The following is an 18,753-nucleotide window of genomic DNA, read 5'->3' on the forward strand; positions in this document are numbered from 1 at the left end:
TTGTTGTTGTTGTTGTTTTTTGTTGTTGTTGTTTTTTTGGGGGGAGGGGGGGGAGGGGGGGGGGGTCTCAATTTTCACGCACAACAGCGCAGCTGCGTTCTGCATAACCTTGATGTTTGACTGCGAAAAAAAACAAGGCCCTGTAATTCGTGGAACTTTAACCTGAGGCATATTCGAGCCCATATACAGGCAAGAGATTTCGTGGAAAACAGTTTCAGTTTGTCGATATATAAGGTGTGGTGGGCGGGTCGGGATACACAAGTGCAGGTGACAGCAGGACACGAAACAGCTTGATCAATTCTTCATTTCCGTTTGAATTATAGAGCAGGCCAAGGTGAGTCTCTCTCTCTCTCTCTCTCTCTCTCTCTCTCTGTGTATTTATAGGATATACGCTCTTTTGTAATTCAGCTGTAAACTTCACTAAGCAAGGGAGACGATCAGGTGGATTACTTTGGTAAAAAATGAATTTCTTTCTTGTTTTAAACATATTGACACGAAATACACAAATGTTTGTGTATTTTTGATTGATAAACAACTATTTGGACTTGATAAAGATATCCTCTATGTTTGTTCATACATACCTCCGGAAGGCTCTCCTTTTTATGTTCATTTTGATATTGACAATGGAATCAGTGCGCTAGAAGACTATTTGACCGATTTATTGTTAGAGAAAGACGTTTATGTTATTCTGAATGACGATCTAAATAGCAGAACTTCAAACATCTCTCCAGATTGTTTCGTAAAAGATATTTTTGATGTACAACCCAGAAGCCAATCTTTTAATGCAACTCGTTGTTCCAATAATCATAATCTGAATAATTATGGGAAATTATCATTGAATATGTGTACTGCTTTAGATTTGAACATTTTAAATGGAATGTGTAAGGGAAATTATCATTGAATATGTGTATTGCTTTAGATTTGAACATTTTAAATGGAATGTGTAAAGGTGACCTTGAAGGTTGCTACACATATATATCTGACTCTGAAGCAGTGTTATAGATTACTTTATTTTCTCAAATGAACTATTTACAATGTTATATGATCCATGTGAATTATCTGTTATTGAACGTATTGACTCTGACCATTTACCAGCGACAATGCGAGTTGTTTTTCCAAATGATAACCTTTGTGATGTCAATATACAAGAAAAGCATTATGTTACAGATAGAATAGTATGGAATGAAGAATATGCTGATCTATATACCACCACTTTATGTAATGAAGATATGCGTATGAAAATAGACTTAGCAATTAATCTAATTGATACTGCTGTAAATGAAGCTCTAAATTCAGTGACTGTATTAGAGAGAGTGCAGAATGTATGAAGAAACGTGTGTCCTTCAATGGTAATAAGAAAGTGAATGACTGGTTTGATCAGGAATGTGCACTTTTTAAAAGGAAAACAAAGAAACTATTGCGAAGATGTCGTCGTACATTAAAGGTTGAAGATAATATAGAATATGTGATTGCTAGACATGAATATAACTATTTACTTAAGAGAAAGAAGAAACAATACAATAAATCTTTGTTAGATAAACTTGTAATGACAGTTGATAATCAGAAAGAATTCTGGGATACTGTTAGAGGAGTGTCGTTTAAGAGAAAAAACCCCTAGTAATAACATATCATTTGATACGTCGTTTCATCACTTTCAAGCCTTGTTAGAAAAAGATATTAGTAATATTCAAAATGGTGACACGCCTGATGTTGAGTTAGAAGGATATATCAATCGTCCAATTTCTGTGGAAGAAATATTACTTGCTTTCAGAAAATTAAAATGCCGAAAGGCGGCTGGTCCTGATGGTATCATTGCTAGTCATTTAAGAATGCAAACGAACAGGTTGTGCATTTTTTCTTTAAAATATTTAATAAACTTTTCGATAATGGTATATTTCCAGATAGCTGGTCTGAATCTATTATTCAACCTATTTTCAAGACAGGCGACATTAATAATCCAAACAATTACAGAGGAATTTCTTTGATTGATGTAAGTAGCAAGTAATTCGGAATAATCATTAATAATAGATTACAGGAGTGGGTGGAAAAAAATATTACAGGTGAATGTCAAGCTGGGTTTGAGAAGGGATATTCAACAGTCGACCACATGTTTGCTTTGCTAGCCTTAGTTCAAAAACAATTTTCATACAATCGTAAATTGTATGTAGCATTTATTGACTTTGAAAAAGCTTTTGATTCCATAAATAGAAATCTTCTGTGGCCAGTTCTTATAACAAATGGTAGAAATGGAAAATCGTATAGGTGTATTAAAAGTATGTATGATGTAGTTAAAGCTAGAGTCCGATGTGGTGCCAAACTGACAGATTATATAACATGTACTTCTCGGGTTAAACAAGGTGATGCATGCAGCCCAGTTATTTTTTCTTTATTCATAAACGAATTAGCAATAGAAGTAATTAGTAATGGTAGGCATGGTGCTGTGTTTCCACTTGATGCTTTTGAATTGTTATTCTTTTGTTAGCAGACGATATCATTTTGATTTCAGAAACAGTTATAGGCCTACAAACACAATTAAATAGTTTACAGCGTGCAACAACATCTCTTCAATTAAAGGTTAATATGTCTAAAAGTAACATAATAGTATTTCGGAAAGGTGGATATTTAAGTGTGAGAGAACGATGGTTTTATGATGGTGTTGCAATGCCTATTGTTAATGTGTATAGATATTTAGGAATTATCTTCTCAACCCGTTTAAGTTTTGTTGCTGCTTGCAAGGAACTTACAAGTAAAGCAAAAAATGCTTTGATATGTGTAATGAAAAGATTATATATGTAAAACAATAATTCATTTAATTTATTCTTTAAGCTTTTTGACTGCCAAATACAACCAATAGTGCAATATGGATCTGAGCTATGGGGGCTAGATAATGCTGTTTTTCATTGTGAATCAGTTCTTTTGTTGGCTTTAAAGAAAATTTTAGGAGTAGATATGCGAACGCCAAATGACTTTGTTTATGGTGAAACAAACCGATATCCTGTATGTATATATATATAAACTCTGTTTTGAATTATATTCGCTACTGGATCAAACTTGTTCACATGGAAGATAGCAGGATACTGTCTAAGGGTTATAAAATGTTGTATGATTTAGATATGAAGGGAAAGAAAAACTGGGTAACTAAGGTTCGTCTTTGTTTGTTTGAATATGGATTTGGTTTTGTGTGGATCGAACAGGGTATTGGAAGTGTTAAAGGTTTTATATCTGTTTTCCGCTAATTGATTGTAGATGGCAGACTTGGTATAATCATATTCATACCAGCGAGAGATTTGATATGTACAGAACTTTCTGTAGTGCACATGATTTAAAACCTTATCTACTGCAAGATATGGACAGACACTTGAAATTTATAACAACGAAATTTAGATTAGGAATATCAGAACTGACAGTGCATCGCTCAAGATACAAAACTTCTGGTACGAATGATTTAGTCTGCCCTCTATGTAACGAATCTGAAGAAAACAAATTGCATTTTGTTCTTTGTTGCCCAGTGCTAGAAAATATTCGTGAAATGTTTATAAAAGCAAAATATTACAAACATCCCTCTTTGTTTAAATTAAGTCTGTTAATGTCGTCAAACAACAGTAAGGACGTTCGTGATTTTTCCTTGTTTTTGTATAAGGCTTTCAAACTTAGAGAAATAGTCACTTTGTGAAATGAATATAATTATGTTTTGTTATCTGCATTTATGCTTGTTTGCTTATGTTGTCTTATTGAGTTGTATAATGTTCATATTAACCCCTTCACTTGGGGCTGAAGCCTGCATGTGAATAAACCATTCCGTTCCGTTCTCTCTCTCTCTCTCTCTCTCTCTCTCTCTCTCTCTCTCACTCTCATAGACTTTGAGAAGGCCTTTTATTCTATAAACAGAAAATTTCTATGGTATATTCTCTTAAAAAATGGAATAAATGGTAAGTTATATCGATGTATTAAAAGCATGTATAATAACGTTAAGGTAAGGATAAGATGTGGGTCTAAATTGACAGACTATATCAGTTGCACATATGGTGTAAAACAGGGCGATGTGTGCAGCCCTATACTATTTTCACTCTTTATAAATGAACTTGCAAGAGAAGTTATAGAAAATGGTAAGCATGGGGCACGATTCTCTCTTGATTATTTTGAGCTTTTTATTTTACTTTTGGCAGATGACGTTGTTTTGCTTTCAGAAACAGTAACTGGTTTGCAAACTCAGTTGAACAATTTACATAGAGCAGCTTGTTCTCTTGAATTAAAAGTAAACTTGAATAAAAGTCATATTAATGTGTTTCGAAAAGGTGGTTATTTAGCCGCAAGAGAAAGATGGACGTATAATAATCTTGTGATGCCAGTAGTTAATGCTTATAAATATTTAGGCATATTGTTTTCAACAAAACTTAGCTTCACTGCAACCTGTACCGATTTGTCTAGTAAAGGTAAGAATGCAGTTTTATGTATTTTGCGACAATTACGTAATTTGAATAATGACAGTTTATCTTTGTTTCTCAAGTTATTTGATTCACAGGTTCAACCCATTGTCCAGTATGGTGCAGAACTTTGGGGCCTTGATACTTCAGCATGCCATATTGAACAAGTACACTTATTTGCTTTAAAAATGTTTCTGGGGATTGAAATGCGAACGCCCAATGATCTTGTATATGGCGAAACTAATAGATATCCAATTAATATAAATTCTACGATACGTTGTATTCGGTACTAGTTGAAGTTAACGAGAATGGATAATCACAGACTGCCACGTAAAGCCTATAGGATGTTACATGATTTAGATGAAAAAGGTAAAAGAAATTAGGCGTCAAATATTCGATGTAAATTATACCAATATGGTTTTGGATATGTATGGATGAATCAAGGTGTCCAGGAAATTAAACAGTTTCTCATTGAATTTAAAGAAAGATTGATTGTTTGCAGGTGGCAGGAATGGAACTCACATAAGGAAGACAGCGACCGGTTTGAAATGTACAGAACATTAATTTTTGTACTACTCATGAAGTGAAAACGTACTTGCAAATTAGCTTAGACAAACATTTAAAATTCATAATGGCAAGATTTAGATTAGGTATTTCAGAAATTGCTCAACATTATTATCGGTACAGAAAGCATACTGTGGATGAGTTGAATTGCCCTCTGTGTAGAAGTGGTGTTGAAGATGAGTTACACTTTATTTTATGTTGTCCTGCTTTAAGTAAATTAAGAGAACAGTATATTCCACGAAAGTATTTTAAGTTTCCAAATCAGTTTCGGCTAAGTCTTTTGATGGCATCTAATAAAGAAAGCATTGTAAAGAATTTGTCCATTTACATATATAAAGCATTTAAGTTAAGATCAATAATGATATCATAATTCCTTTGATGATTGTTTCGCCTTATGCACTTGCATGTTTAATAATGTTGTATATTGCAGCCCTTCATGAGGGGCAATGGCCTATGTGAATAAATCATCCGAATCCGAATCCGAATCTCTCTCTCACTCTCTCTTTCACGCGTGCGCGCACACTTCTGGCAGGTGACCTGGAGGTAGGCTAGATATTGACAAGAAATTCATACTTATCAGTGTTTCTTTCTTCTCCTCCCCCCCCCCCCACACCCCCTTCTTTTTCTTTTTCTTTTAATTTTTATTTATTTTTAAAAATATTTTTAAACATTTCCTTTATCTGTAGAAAATCACAAGATTGCATGAATGGACTATAAATCACGTGAATCAAATTACTACCAGAACCTGACTGGTTTTTGCTTTTTGTTTGATTGTTTGAGTGTCTTTGATATCTTGCCAAATTCAGAATGTATCATTTGAATTCAGATAAAAGACAAGTTTCGGTTTCAAGTGATTTCAAGTGAAACCCCCCACCCCTACCCCCACTCCTCATACCCAAATAATTAAATAGTTCACCTGATATCCTGCTTAAAATGACCAAGATCGCTGTATGTCCGCGTGTGATAGTCAGCTCTTCAACAATTTACCAAGAAACGAAAATCTATGATAAATGTTCTACAAATGAAATTGCTGATGAGTTTCACTATTTGTTTATGTGCCCTTTCTTTGAACGTGACAGACAAAAGTATTTACCTAGATATTATAGAAACCGCCCAAACTCCATTAGATTCCACTTATTTTCCGAAAAAAACCACCCTAGAATAATATTGTTAAAACTAAAAGCACTTGTTTCTTCTATGTGTAGTTCCTTTCGGTAATCGTTTGGAGTTGAAATAAAACGTTTATCTGATCTTACTTTCAGTTGATGCGCTGTTATGTGGTTTTCCTGTGTTTGATTTTTGTCTGGCCTAAAGTCTTCCTTGCCCCGAAACGGATTATAGTAATACTCTAAACAAAACTAGTGTGTGTGTGTGTGTGTGTGTGTGTGTGAAAAAGAGGACAAAGACAGCAGAACGGTGCAAAGAGAAGAAACTGATTCCCAAAACAACAGCAGGATGCCCGCATTCCGTGACATGCTGCCGGGGGAAACACTGGATCATTTTCACCAGCGCTGTGTGGTCCCTACACCAGAAGAAACCAGCAGGTAAAGACCCCTCTCTTCCCTTAATTTTTTTTTTTTAACCTTACTTTTTTTCTTTTAAATTCTTTTTAATAGCTTTTACGTTTGTCTGCTGATTATTATAAGTTTGCCATCCCATGTCCACTGTCTTCATTATGATGTGAAGATGAACAGTTGTCATAAGATGGTGCATGCTCAACACCCAGTGACAAAGTTGGGCTTCACACTAAACGCACTGACTCTCCCAAATGATGGGAACTTGAGGAAAGAATAATTATTTTATAATTGTAATACACCCCAAATCAAATTATACACAAACACAAACAAAACACAATATATTAATCCAAAAAGGATATGTTGATCTCTTACACACACACACACACACACACACACACACACACACACACCCTCACGCAACCCCCTCCCCCTCCACCCCCCACGCCACCAAAAAAAAAAAAAGAAGATAAAATGAAATAGTCATCGCAGTTCTCCCCACTGTCTTTGGGATTCACAAAATGGCTTCACCACTTAACTTACTTAATCTGCATACAGTTCTGGCTCTGGAAAAAACGGTTCCGTCTCAGCTGCCTGTAGACTGGTGACTGGCCCTTGTGAGGAAAGAAATGGAGTGGGAAGGGGGTAGGGAGGGCGCGGTGGGGGGGTGGGGGGGGGAGATGGGATCAGTATCAGCAGCTCAAGGAGGCGTCACTTCGTTCGGTCAAATCCATATACGCTACACCACATCTGCCAAGCAGATGCCTGACCAACAGCGTAACCCAACGCGCTTGGTCAGGCCTTGAGTGAAAAAAAAACAAAAACCAAACCAAACAAAAAAATATAATGAAATAAAATAAATAAATAAATAAATAATAAAATAAAATAAAAAAGTTAAAAAATAACAAAAATTAAATGACATTTTAAAAATAATAATAAAAGATAAAATAATAATAATAAAAATAAATAATTTTTAAAAATAATAGATAAATACATAACAATACTACTACTAATAATAATATTTAAAAGGCACAAAATCTTGATTAAGTCAACTCTACGCGCGCGCGCGCACACACACACACACACACACACACACACACACACACACACAAAAGAAAAAGAAAAGCTAAATAAGCAAATGAATGTAAAACATGCAGACACACACATGGGAGGAGTTGTTGACATTGACGAGCACTCTTGCAGTGGTAGTAGAGAGGTCCCGGTGACTCACAGGTTGAAGTGTAGGGGAAAGAAGGCGTCGAAGCCAAAGGAGCCGAAGGAAAGTGCCTCGGAGAAATAGGTGTAATAGTTGTTAGTTCAAAATTGACAGTTGATATTCTGCAACAACAGGGGCACAGGGGTGAAGCCTTTCCCTAATATAGTACTGGCTTCACTCCAACTCTGCCCAGTCAAAGGCTCAGACAATCAAGCACTTAGCCACAACTACTGGCCAGTATGTAATTGGTGTTCAGTCAACCAGGAATAGCTAAAATTGACAATACCGTTCTCAGCTCATCAGCTACCACATTGTGCACAGTATTAACTTGCACATTGTCTACCACATTCTGCACAGAATTAACTTGCACATTGTCTACCACATTCTGCACAGTATTAGCTTGCACATTGTCTACCACATTATGCACAGAATTAACTTACGCATTGTCTGCCACATTCTGCACAGATTAACTTGCACATTGTCTACCACATTCTGCACAGAATTAACTTGCACATTGTATAAAGATTATCCCCTGCACACAGTACATAACTAGTACTGAAATAGAACTGCACACGCTGAGCGTGCTGGAAATAACCAACCGTCAAAGATATCATCACACATTATTTCATAATGCATACACATTTCAAAGCACATCCCTTGACAACAAGGAACAATCATTTTATCACAAAATACACTGACAGTGATACACACACTGAAACAACACAGCATTTCAGCGCTGCACCCACTTACACATTCACAAGTCAGTCAATCACTATTGCCTTTTGGAATAGTCATTAAACTGTTCTGCCTAGCAGGCTTTTCCATGAAGGTAATCTCTGCAGAGCAGTGAACTCTCCCCAGTCTTCACACAAGACAGGCCACAGAACGTACAGGAGAAGATTCATCTGAAGACCCAGAACAACTGCTCTTAGCTTTTCGGTGCACACACACCGCCTCTAATTTTGTCTGTATCTTGTAGATCGATTTATGATTCAGTGAACCGACAGCAAGCTACCCGCGTAACAGTTTAACACCGCTAATATATATATATTTTTTCAAATAACACACAAATCTCCTCTTCTGACTTTTCTCCTCAGTTCCTAGCAGCTAATTATGATAGTTAAAGCTTTACACAGCCCAAAGTGTGGTGCACACAGCCACTTCAGTGTGACCAGTTTCACTCGACGCTGCAGATCAAGTGTCGAATTAACACCGACAATCACCTCTCATCGCGAATGGACCCTCCAACCTCGCTTTGAACAGGGGTGATACTGAACTTAAGACAACAAATTGCTCCTAGCCTTCCCTGACATGTCACCCTTTCCCCAACACAGCGGGTAAAAAAAATACATATCCTGTCCAGCTTTCAAGCCCATCAGTCAAAGACCTTCACCAGTTACACAACGATTAGCTAACTGGCTCCAAAGTACCTATCATTCGGCCTGAACCTTGTGAACAAAAAGGGGACTTAACTCTGGCTCGTTTCGCAATGAACGAGACATGATGTGTTAGCAGATGATAATTGTCACAGCAGTGGCATCGATGAGTTGTCAGTCACCTCAGAGTGTCATCACAAAAGTATCTAGTGGTTTGCAGTTACAGTATTCTGTGTCTTAGATGAGTTGAATGACTGGTTATTATCAGCATAACTTTGACTGTGTGATGATATAAATAAATAACCCACAAAGCATACGTTTTAGGAATAAATTGAGCCAGACCTAGGATTATCCCTGGATCATCCTTGTACATTTGTTTGTTCATGAACATTTGATGATGGGAATGAGTATGCTAAACAGAAAACATGCAAACAGTTACAGTCTGTCTAAAAAGGTGGGTTTTTTTCATTTCAGTCGCAATGCTGAAATTGATGGTTTTGTTCGATTTCTGCATTCTGAATTCAACACCCCCCCATACACTGTGAACAGAGTTCTCAAGGTAATGTGATCCTTACTCATTGTTTCAGATTTTATTTATTATTAAGTATGCACATTTCTTATTTTGATATCCATCTGATTCTCTGGAATCCTTTCTTCTATTTCAATAGTGAATACTTGTACTGGTGAGAGCTGTGTGGATTCAAATGTATTACGATTCAACGTTCACTGAAGAAGAAAAGAATAAAGGCACGTTGCATGTACTTATAAAACAGCTCAAATGGTCTGTTCTGTAACATGCCTGTAACAGATCAACAGGAAATTGAAATTCAGAAAAAAATGCACCAACCACATGAATGTATAAACTGTTGCATAGGAAAATGTGCTTGTGTGAAACTTGACTGAAAGACGGAGTCCATTTGTCATCCGAGTAACTGTATGCAAGACAATAGGGGTGTATATCTAATCTACTCAGTGAAAGACGTGTGATGTGTGACAGGGTGGTTCCCTGGGCAAAGGCACAGCAGTGCGGGGCTCTGCGGACATTGACCTGGTGGTGGTTCTGAATGGGCTGTCCGGTGTCTCGGACCTCGTGAAAAATCGGCGATTCCTGCTGGACAGGCTGCATCAGGAGGCAACCCGCTATAAGGCCTGGCGAGGAACTGTGGTGCTGAAGGAGCAAACCCCTTTCTCATTGTGCTACACTTTGAATGGCCAGGAAATGGATGTTCTGCCAGCTTTGAGTGAGTACATTCAAATGTTGATTTCTGTCTTATCAGTACGACATTTTTCCCATGTCATCTTTCTATTTTCAATAAATCTGGTTGTCCCAGATCACCACCTCTTGTTCATATTGTCTCCCCTTTTTGGGTCTCAAGATCTGGAAAAAAAAAGGTCATTAATAAAACACAACTGCATTTTTCTTTTGTTGCGAAATCTTTGTTCGTTTTCTCACAACATTTTTTTTTCAGGAAAGAACCCCCTGTTGATTTTCATTGAATGATAAAACAGTTGAAACAAATGTTAGGATGAACCGTCTCGCACAATATGTCCTATGTTTGTATATATCTTGGATGTGGACATTAAAAAATGTTGCCTCATTAAAGAAAAAGAAAAAGAATTTGCATACATTGTAAGACAGGTAAAGCTGATTTATCATCCAATTATTCAACATATTTCTTGTCCTCTTGCTTGTCTCTGCACATTACTTACAAAAAAAAAAGAAAGAAAAAAAAAGAATGTTTGTATCTCATTATCATAAAGGCTTTATACTAAGAGAATAAGATACTTGATGGGTTCATGTGGTATAGTGGCAGAATAACGAAGTGTGGAATTTTGAGTGTAGACTGTGTAGACAACAAGAAAACGCTGTTTTTTTCTGTTACGCTTTGTCTTTGTGGACGAATCTCTCTCTCTCTCTCTCTCTCTCTCTCTCTCTCTCTCTCTCTCTCTCTCTCTCTCTCACACGCACAGAATCGGTGAACTTCCCCAAGAAGAAAAACAGCTTTTGGATAGTAGGACACAAATGCCCTCCATGTAGTACAAAGAAAACTCAAGTGCATTCTTTCCTGTTTCAAAAGGAAAAAAGAAAAAAAAGCACAGCATTTCCTGCTCCACAACCTTTCAGTTTTTGCAAAATATTCGTGGCAGATGCGGAACGATGCGTAGAACACTTGTACAGAGAAATGAGAGTTTACTCGGGCGGCCCAAGAGCAGCAGGCCAGGAATTATCAGCCTCTCTGGCACCCCTTCAGGTATGGCATTATTGTTTTGATATATGAAAAAGTATAAGTTGGGGAAAATCGTTTATATTAACAATCTGCAAACTTAAAGTTCTGACAACGTGATTGTCTGTTATTTTCTGTCATTGTTTGTGTTGACCTGTTGTAAGTGACATTCAGTAGAAAAATATTTTAGAAGAATGCTGAAAATAATTGAAAACATTTTCTCAGAATAGTATACCGAATACACTCACATTCTCAGGCCGACACGCATGCAAACGCACACAGAGATACAAAAAGACACGGATACCCCCCCCCCCCCCCCCCCCCCCCCCCCCCCCCCCACACACACACACACACTCCAATTTACCATCATGAAATAAAATCTTGACTCTCTCTCTCTCTATCTCTCTGTGGGTGTGTGGGTGTGCTTTTCATTTAGCTTACTTGTTCTCAGTGAGCTCACTGTGTATAAAGTGGATTGTTTTCGTTCTTCCTACTTTTAGTTATGATGTGTGCACAACACGTGCACCCAAAATGTATATTCAGGTCGGTGACCTTACATTAAAATTCTTGCGTTCTCTCTCTCTTTCTCTCTCTCGCTCGCTCGCTTGCTCGCTCGCTCACATATACTGTTACCTTCTGTGTTGTGTTTCAAGAACAATACGTGTTCATGACATCAAAAGCGGGAATCGTTAATCGCAAAGGCCCAAACCTCTAAGCTGAGACAGGATGGCCACATGTCATGTCACAGAACTAAGCAAGGACAACCCGCAAAGTGGTTATGCTCCTTGACCATCTCCTTACACACCAAGACCTTAACTTCTCCTGTGACAAAGAAGTGAGCTATCTGTGGACAGTCCTTGTCAAAAGGGCACCACACATGAAAAACGTGCTGCAGTGGGCACAAGCTCACTGCAGTACAAGTGGCAGTGAACTTATAGACACTCCAGCCAAGAAGCAGATAGAGAGGAGGAGCAGACGAAAAAACAGATGGCTCTTAATGAAATCAACGCCATGAAGAAGGCACATCAGAGAAAGAAATGGCAGCTGCAATATCACTGCCGCCACCCACAAGGCAAAAACCATTTGCTGCTGTCCTGATATGACCCTCTGCGGTCGGTGGGACTAGAAGCAACAAATTCAACCAAAAGAGAGAAACGGGTGAAATCCTCTAGCTTGAAAACCGGGTACGATCGTCTTCGTCACCAAATGCTCACGGATCTGGCCAGGATGCATAGCAAACATCATCAGACAGCATACTTACTTTGGACCAGTCCTAATTCTGGCCAACATCAACTCCATCAGACAGCAAGGTTAGCAGCACCACAGAAGCTTGCAGTTAGGAGGACTGGGGTGAGGGGGGCAACGTCATCAGGGACACTGAATTAGACAAAAAGAAGATGAAGAACAAGAAAAATAAGAACAAAAATAAACACAAAGACAAGAAGAACGACAACAACAATAATCAGAACCAAAACAAGGTGCATATTCATCAACGCCCTGGTGTCCTATTTTTCCCAGCAAAGAAAATCAACTTTGTCTGGTCTCCTCGCAGTAACAGCCCGCCTTAGACAGAAAAGGGAAAAGAGACTGGAAGTCACCCACATCGTGCTATACAAACCAACAGTTGTTTCACATGGATGGTCAGTCTGTATTTGAAACAATGTTCATGTCGTTTATTCCCTTGGTGACGACCGAAGCCAATCCGTTCGCGGGTGATGTGCCTATTACTCCCTGGAAGGATTATTTCCTGTAAAAGATTTCACCAGACATGTTTTTTACGTGCATGTTCGAGATTTTCATAAAACCTTCATATTTCCCTGCAGTTTTGTCCATACTTTTGTGGAAGGCTAGTGGGTATCAAAAACTGTCAACCACAAGGTCTGTGTTTTCTTTCATTGTATCTGTTTTACAGATTGACTTTGTGAAGCCACAGACTGAAGCTGTGAAGAGGGTCATTCGACTTCTGAAATTATGGAAAAAGGTGAATATATCTTTTCTCTCATTCCCCCATTCTCTCTCTCTCTCTCTCTCTCTCTCTCTCTCTCTCTATATATATATATATATATATATATATATATATATATATATATATATATATATATATATATATATCACTAGTTCACTGGCTCATTTTCTCTTCCTGTTTCTTTCCATGCTAGATTGTAGATGGCAGCACTGGTGCATATTCAAAACAGTGAAACAGTTTCTTTGTACAAACTGATTAAAAATATATCATTTGGTAGAAATTGGTATATCACAACGAATATGAAATGACTGTCAAATGTACATGAATATGGTTTAGATTTCATAGTCCAGAAGCAGCAGTTCATAGCCGAAGGTACTTCTTATTTTGCATTCCCAGGCTATGTTCAGATTGCCAACCCTGTTTGTAGATCGAGGTCTGCTAGCTATCTCAGCACCTCTTTTGGACCATACAGCTTTTACAAGAGCTCTGTTTCCTCAGGCACGACTTACATCTAATGTCTCAGTTAGCTGGAAAAGAGAACAGTGTTCCCATCGAAGTCAGCTGGTCATGTTTGCGAATGCTCTCTGACTGAGCAAGGGATGTTTTTGCAGCTAGTGTTAATTTTCGTTCTCTTTGCCATCTTTTGTCTTCCCCATTGTCCTGTCGTATATTGTGTAGAATGTTATTCTTTTTTTTTCTGCCTTGATCTGAAATAAGCTGGAAATTCCTGAAGTAGCCAGCATCTTCTAGGGTTCGGACTCCGGTGCTGCATTGTGTAGGACAGATTTATCATGTGGATGAGTGATAGCAATCGGCCATCGCCTGTCCTCAAACCAAAGAGAACATTTTTCATCAGTCTTTTTAGAAGAAGGCAAAAAAAAGAACTAACTGATTAACTCATGCATTGACTTACTAATTGACGAACGATTAAAAAAAGTTTGAAATTTGCTCCTACACATGAGACCTAATGACCATCAAAGGAACCCACTCACCATAGGAGGAGGGAGATGTTGGTGGAGTGAGGGAGGGGGGCACAGATGATCTGTTCGTCAAATGTTGATGAGTTGAGACAAAGGTAGTGATGTCTGAAAACACAAAGAGGCAAATGAACTTTTTTTTTTATGAAGAAACTAAATTCATAGGCAATAGATTGATTTGTTGGTTGAACTAAATTCATAGGCAATAGATTGATTTGTTGGTTGATCGACTTATTGACTGAACAGGAGAATGGGGTAAAGATTCGCTCCTATACGTTGGAGTTACTGACCATCCACGCAGACAGGACCACTCAATGGAGGAACACAGATGACCTGTTCCGTAGAGTGTTGTCCCTTCTGGCCGACTGTCGCTCCATCCAGGTGGCTTTCAATGTCAACTACAACAGTGCTGAGTACACACGGTTGGTGACTAGACTGATAGATAGAGAGAGAGAGAGAGAGAGGACTCCAAATGTTTTACTGTAGCCTACTTTGGCCATTGTCCGTATATATAGATAGACTCCAAATGCTTTGCTGTTGCCTACTTTGGCCATCGGTCATATAGATAGATAGATAGGTAGGTAGATAGAAAAATAGATATATATATAGAGAGAGGACTCCAAGTGTTTTACTGTAGCCTACTTTGGCCATCGGCCATATAGATAGATAGATAGATAGGTAGGTAGATAGAAAAATAGATATATAGAGAGAGGACTCCAGATAGATAGGTAGATAGAAAAGTAGATATATAGAGAGAGCTCCAAGTGTTTCAATGTAACCTACGTTGGCCATCGGCCGTATAGATAGATAGGTAGATAGAAAAATAGATATATAGAGAGAGGACTCCAGATAGATAGGTAGATAGAAAAATAGATATATAGAGAGAGGACTCAAAATGTTTTACCGTAGCCAACTTTGGCCATCGGCCGTATACAAACCACGCACAAAGCACGTGACCAAAAAAAGTGTAGTAATGCGTGTAAAGTACGTCAAACCTACAGGACAGACAGACACACAGACAGAGAAAGAGAGAGTTTTCCATCAGTAGATTGGTAGATTCTTCCTTCCTTTCCTTCCTCTGAAACAACCTGCACTGGCAAAGATTTAAATCATCATTTCTGGAGTGTGATTATTCTCTGTATGGATGCAGAACTCCCAAATTCCCACTGAATCGAAAGTGGTGTTCCTCGATCACATGTCGTAGGGACTGGTAACCAACACCGTCCAGAGATCTGGTGACCTCCAGTCACGGGACCAAACGAGAAGTCAGCCAGGATTCAGTTGAACCCCTCCCGCCCTTACCCCCCTTACCCGCACCCCACCCTCCCACCCCCATATTTGAATGATTCAACTAACCTCATCCTGTCTTTTGTGATAAGGTTTACCTTTGCATATTCATTATCAAAAAGTCGGGAGAGTTTTAAAAAAAAAGTTTTTACTTGCACTTTTTTTTTTTTTTTTTTTTTTTTTTTTACCGAAGGTTGTTGTTGGCTTTTTTTTTTTCTTTTGCACGTTTTTTTTACTTTATGTAAAACCAATAAAGCATCTAAAATGAAGATCGTGTTCCTTTAAATCGTAATTTTATCTCAAAATTCCATTGAAAAGACATTATTGCTGTTACTACATAAGTCTAAAGACAAGTGTGCATGTGTGTGTGGGTGTGTGTGTGTGTGAGAGAGAGAGAGAGAGGGAGAGAGGTGTATCATTGCTATTGTTTATTGTACATTTCTGTTTGCTAAGGTTTTGCTGTATGCTAATAATTTCATCTGGGTTGTGGTTCCTTGACTTAATAAAGATTTTTTGTTGTATCATGTCACGTCAAAGCGTTCCTGAATATGCTTTCGTTTGTCCAGATCCTTTGGGTTGACGTTCCTTTGACTTAATAAAGATTTTTTTTTTTGTATTATGTCACGTCAAAGCATTCCTAAATATATGCTTTCGTTTGTTCAGAAGCCATCAGACCCCCTACGTGATTGATCCAGCCAACCCATTCATGAACACGCTGGACAGAATGAATCCTGGCGCAATCAGCAGGGCGGCCAGTGCAATGCTCCAAAGCCTGTAGCTCAACACATCAAACTGAGAGCATGAAGATCATGATGGTGATGAGGAGAGGGATGACGACAATGATGATGGTGGTGGTGATTTCTTTTTTTTTTTTTTTTAGGGGGGGGGGGGGGGGGAATCAGACATTTTCTTCTATGATGACCTGATGGCTTTTAATCCGTCCAAATGGTAAGGTCCCTTAGTCACTGGTCTGATTTTCATTGCGTTTTCTGTCTGTCTGAATTGGGTGGTTTTTCTCCTTCCCCCCCCCCCCCTTTTTGGTTTTTTGATGCTTGATTGCTTGTTCGGTTTTGGTGTACCTTTTTCCCTGTCCTGATGTTTTCTTTTGTCATTTTCTCTCGTCCTTCAGGAACAGTCAAATATTTTGCAATTTTCTCAAAGCCTTTTTTTTTTTTTTTTTTTTTTTGACTGTTGCTCATTTATTTCTTAGTTTAGTGTTGGTGTTGTTGTTGTTGGTGGTTTTCTTTTGGTTTTTTGTTTGGTTGGTTGGTTGGTTTCTTGTTGTTTTTTTTGTTTTTTTTTAAACTTTATTTCTTCTTCTCTCCAGCACTGTGTTCCCTTCCCTGTCTCTTCTTCTGTAGCCTTTTTTACAAGAGTTGGCGAACAAGGGAGTTTGTATCAGTGTGTAAAATTTTGAATCCCAGAATATTCAAATTGATTCGTAAGTAAATCAGTAATGGAACCCTGTTAGTCGTAAGTGAAACAGAACTCAAAGTCATAAGTAAAATAGAACCCTGTTAGTCGTAAGTAAAACAGAACTATTAGCCATAAGTAAAATAGAACCCTGTTAGTCGTAAGTAAAACAGAACTCTTAGTCACAAGTAAAATAGAACCCTGTTAGTCATAAGTAAAAAAGAACTCTTAGTCGTAAGTAAAATGGAAACCTGTTAGTCGTAAGTAAAACAGAACTCTTAGTCATAAGTAAAATGGAACTTAGTCGTAAGTTAAACAGAACTCTTAGTCATAAGTAAAATAGAACCCTGTTAGTCATAAGTAAAACAGAACTCTTAGTCGTAAGTAAAATGGAACTTAGTTGTAAGTAAAACATAACTTTTAGTCACAAGTAAAATGGAACCCTGTTAGTCGTAAGTAAAACAGTACTCTTAGTCGTAAGTAAAATGGAACTCGTCAGTCTTATTTCATCTCGGGGTAAAAGAAACCTGACAGCCTTAGCAATTCTAGCAACATTGAACAAACCATTGAAGTCATAGTTTTCAGCACATCATCTTCATCCATGAAACTGCCACAATGAATAAATTTACTCAGATGCGATCTTCAGGTGCTTCGGAAAGTACCATATGAACATCTATTGTAGACACAGGGACAGAAACACATAGTTTTATATATTAAGAGGCAAAAGTATATGCAAAAAGGAAAATAGGGCCATTAAGAATTTCAAGTGGGTTTAAATCTTATGGAACAGAACATGGACAGTTATCAAAGGTAAAGAGAATTGTATCAACTGCGTCAAATCTGATAAATAGTGCATGTGATAAATATTCCTTTGACATATCTGCTGCAAGCTAGCTTCTTTGGATAAATCTGTGTATTGGTGTTTTTGTCTTCTTGATGTTAAAATATCACACTGTGTGTAGGTTTCAAGTGTGAGTTCTCAAAAAATTTTGGGCATGTGAAACAATATTTTGTAGCTGTGTTGATTATTCAGAGTATGCGACGGGATTTAATCAAACAACAGAAGACTGATTTGAGCGGCAAAGCCTAAGAGAACGGATATTCAGATTTGGGGGGGTTTTTTTGCAGGAAATATTTTGTTCGTAATGCATGTGATGCATACAAATTTTGTCGATTAAATTTCGTCGGGGCAATCTTGTTGCCAATTAAGGTATGTCAAGCATAAGAAATTCCACATGAACTTCATTTGTATAGAAGTTGCAATATGAGAAGCATTGATCGTGAGCTTAAGTTTTCACCTCGTGCAGTTCCATATAAATTTTACGAGATAGTCCATGCTTAATCGGTGCTATTTGCTGTTTTATTGTGACGCAAAGTAACTCGGCGAAAATTTGTTGTTAATCGAGTTTTTTGTCTTGGTCTTGTTTATCTTGGTGATTTTTCTTATTTACTCCGTCTGTTGCTTTAATTTCCTGCAAATATGCTATATATTCGGTATTAATTGCTGCGCATGTTGTTACCCTCCATACTGTTTACATGGTGAAGGATAAATTAAACACTTTTTAGCGCTGAAATGCGTGTGTGTGTGTCTGCATTCTATGGTGTGTTTTCTTGTTTGTTTGTTTGTTGTGTGTGTGTGTGTGTGTGTGTGTGTGTGTGTGTGTGTGTGTGTGTGTTGTATGAAGATTTGGTGATCAAGTTCATAGAAATTCAACAATTCAGTCTTAATGCCTTGAATTATAAATAATGTGTAGTGTTCAAGAAGGAGGAAGAAACTCTCTCCTCGTACCA

General features: G+C 37.8%; 1 protein-coding gene and 1 long non-coding RNA gene across 4 annotated transcripts; one reads left to right on the forward strand and one right to left on the reverse strand.

Annotated features, from left to right (window-relative positions):
• Positions 1–258: 258 nt before the first annotated feature.
• On the forward strand, positions 259–16,424 carry LOC143286158 (2'-5'-oligoadenylate synthase 1-like). Of its 3 annotated transcripts, XM_076593764.1 has the most exons (9): positions 270–334; positions 4,927–4,974; positions 6,385–6,532; positions 9,569–9,653; positions 10,092–10,335; positions 11,243–11,346; positions 13,232–13,300; positions 14,509–14,684; positions 16,213–16,424. In XM_076593764.1, exons 3-9 carry the CDS (start codon positions 6,444–6,446, stop codon positions 16,325–16,327), a joined length of 882 nt encoding a protein of 293 aa, XP_076449879.1. In that variant the 5' UTR covers positions 270–334; positions 4,927–4,974; positions 6,385–6,443; the 3' UTR covers positions 16,328–16,424. The 3 variants fall into 3 exon arrangements, with proteins under 3 accessions (XP_076449878.1, XP_076449880.1, XP_076449879.1); XM_076593763.1 differs by lacking the exon at positions 4,927–4,974 and having other exon boundaries at positions 259–334; positions 16,213–16,423; XM_076593765.1 differs by lacking the exons at positions 4,927–4,974; positions 13,232–13,300 and having other exon boundaries at positions 259–334.
• Positions 16,425–16,581: 157 nt separating this feature from the next.
• LOC143286160 (uncharacterized) lies at positions 16,582–18,530 on the reverse strand. Its single transcript, XR_013055760.1, has 2 exons — positions 17,309–18,530; positions 16,582–17,063 (listed from the first exon to the last, which is right to left on the reverse strand). It is a non-coding gene; the product is annotated as an uncharacterized LOC143286160 (long non-coding RNA).
• Positions 18,531–18,753: the final 223 nt, after the last annotated feature.

This window comes from Babylonia areolata, chromosome 9 (genome assembly GCF_041734735.1).
Source record: "Babylonia areolata isolate BAREFJ2019XMU chromosome 9, ASM4173473v1, whole genome shotgun sequence".
Lineage (NCBI taxonomy): Eukaryota > Metazoa > Mollusca > Gastropoda > Neogastropoda > Buccinidae > Babylonia > Babylonia areolata.

Excerpts from the sequence above, each read along its gene's own strand:
- LOC143286158 (XM_076593763.1), top strand. The coding sequence starts at position 6,444 with ATGCCCGCATTCCGTGACATGCTGCCGGGGGAAACACTGGATCATTTT. Across the intron at positions 11,347-13,231 it reads CCTCTCTGGCACCCCTTCAG|ATTGACTTTGTGAAGCCACA; the intron begins GTATGGCATTAT and ends TCTGTTTTACAG. Across the intron at positions 14,685-16,212 it reads AACAGTGCTGAGTACACACG|AAGCCATCAGACCCCCTACG; the intron begins GTTGGTGACTAG and ends TCGTTTGTTCAG.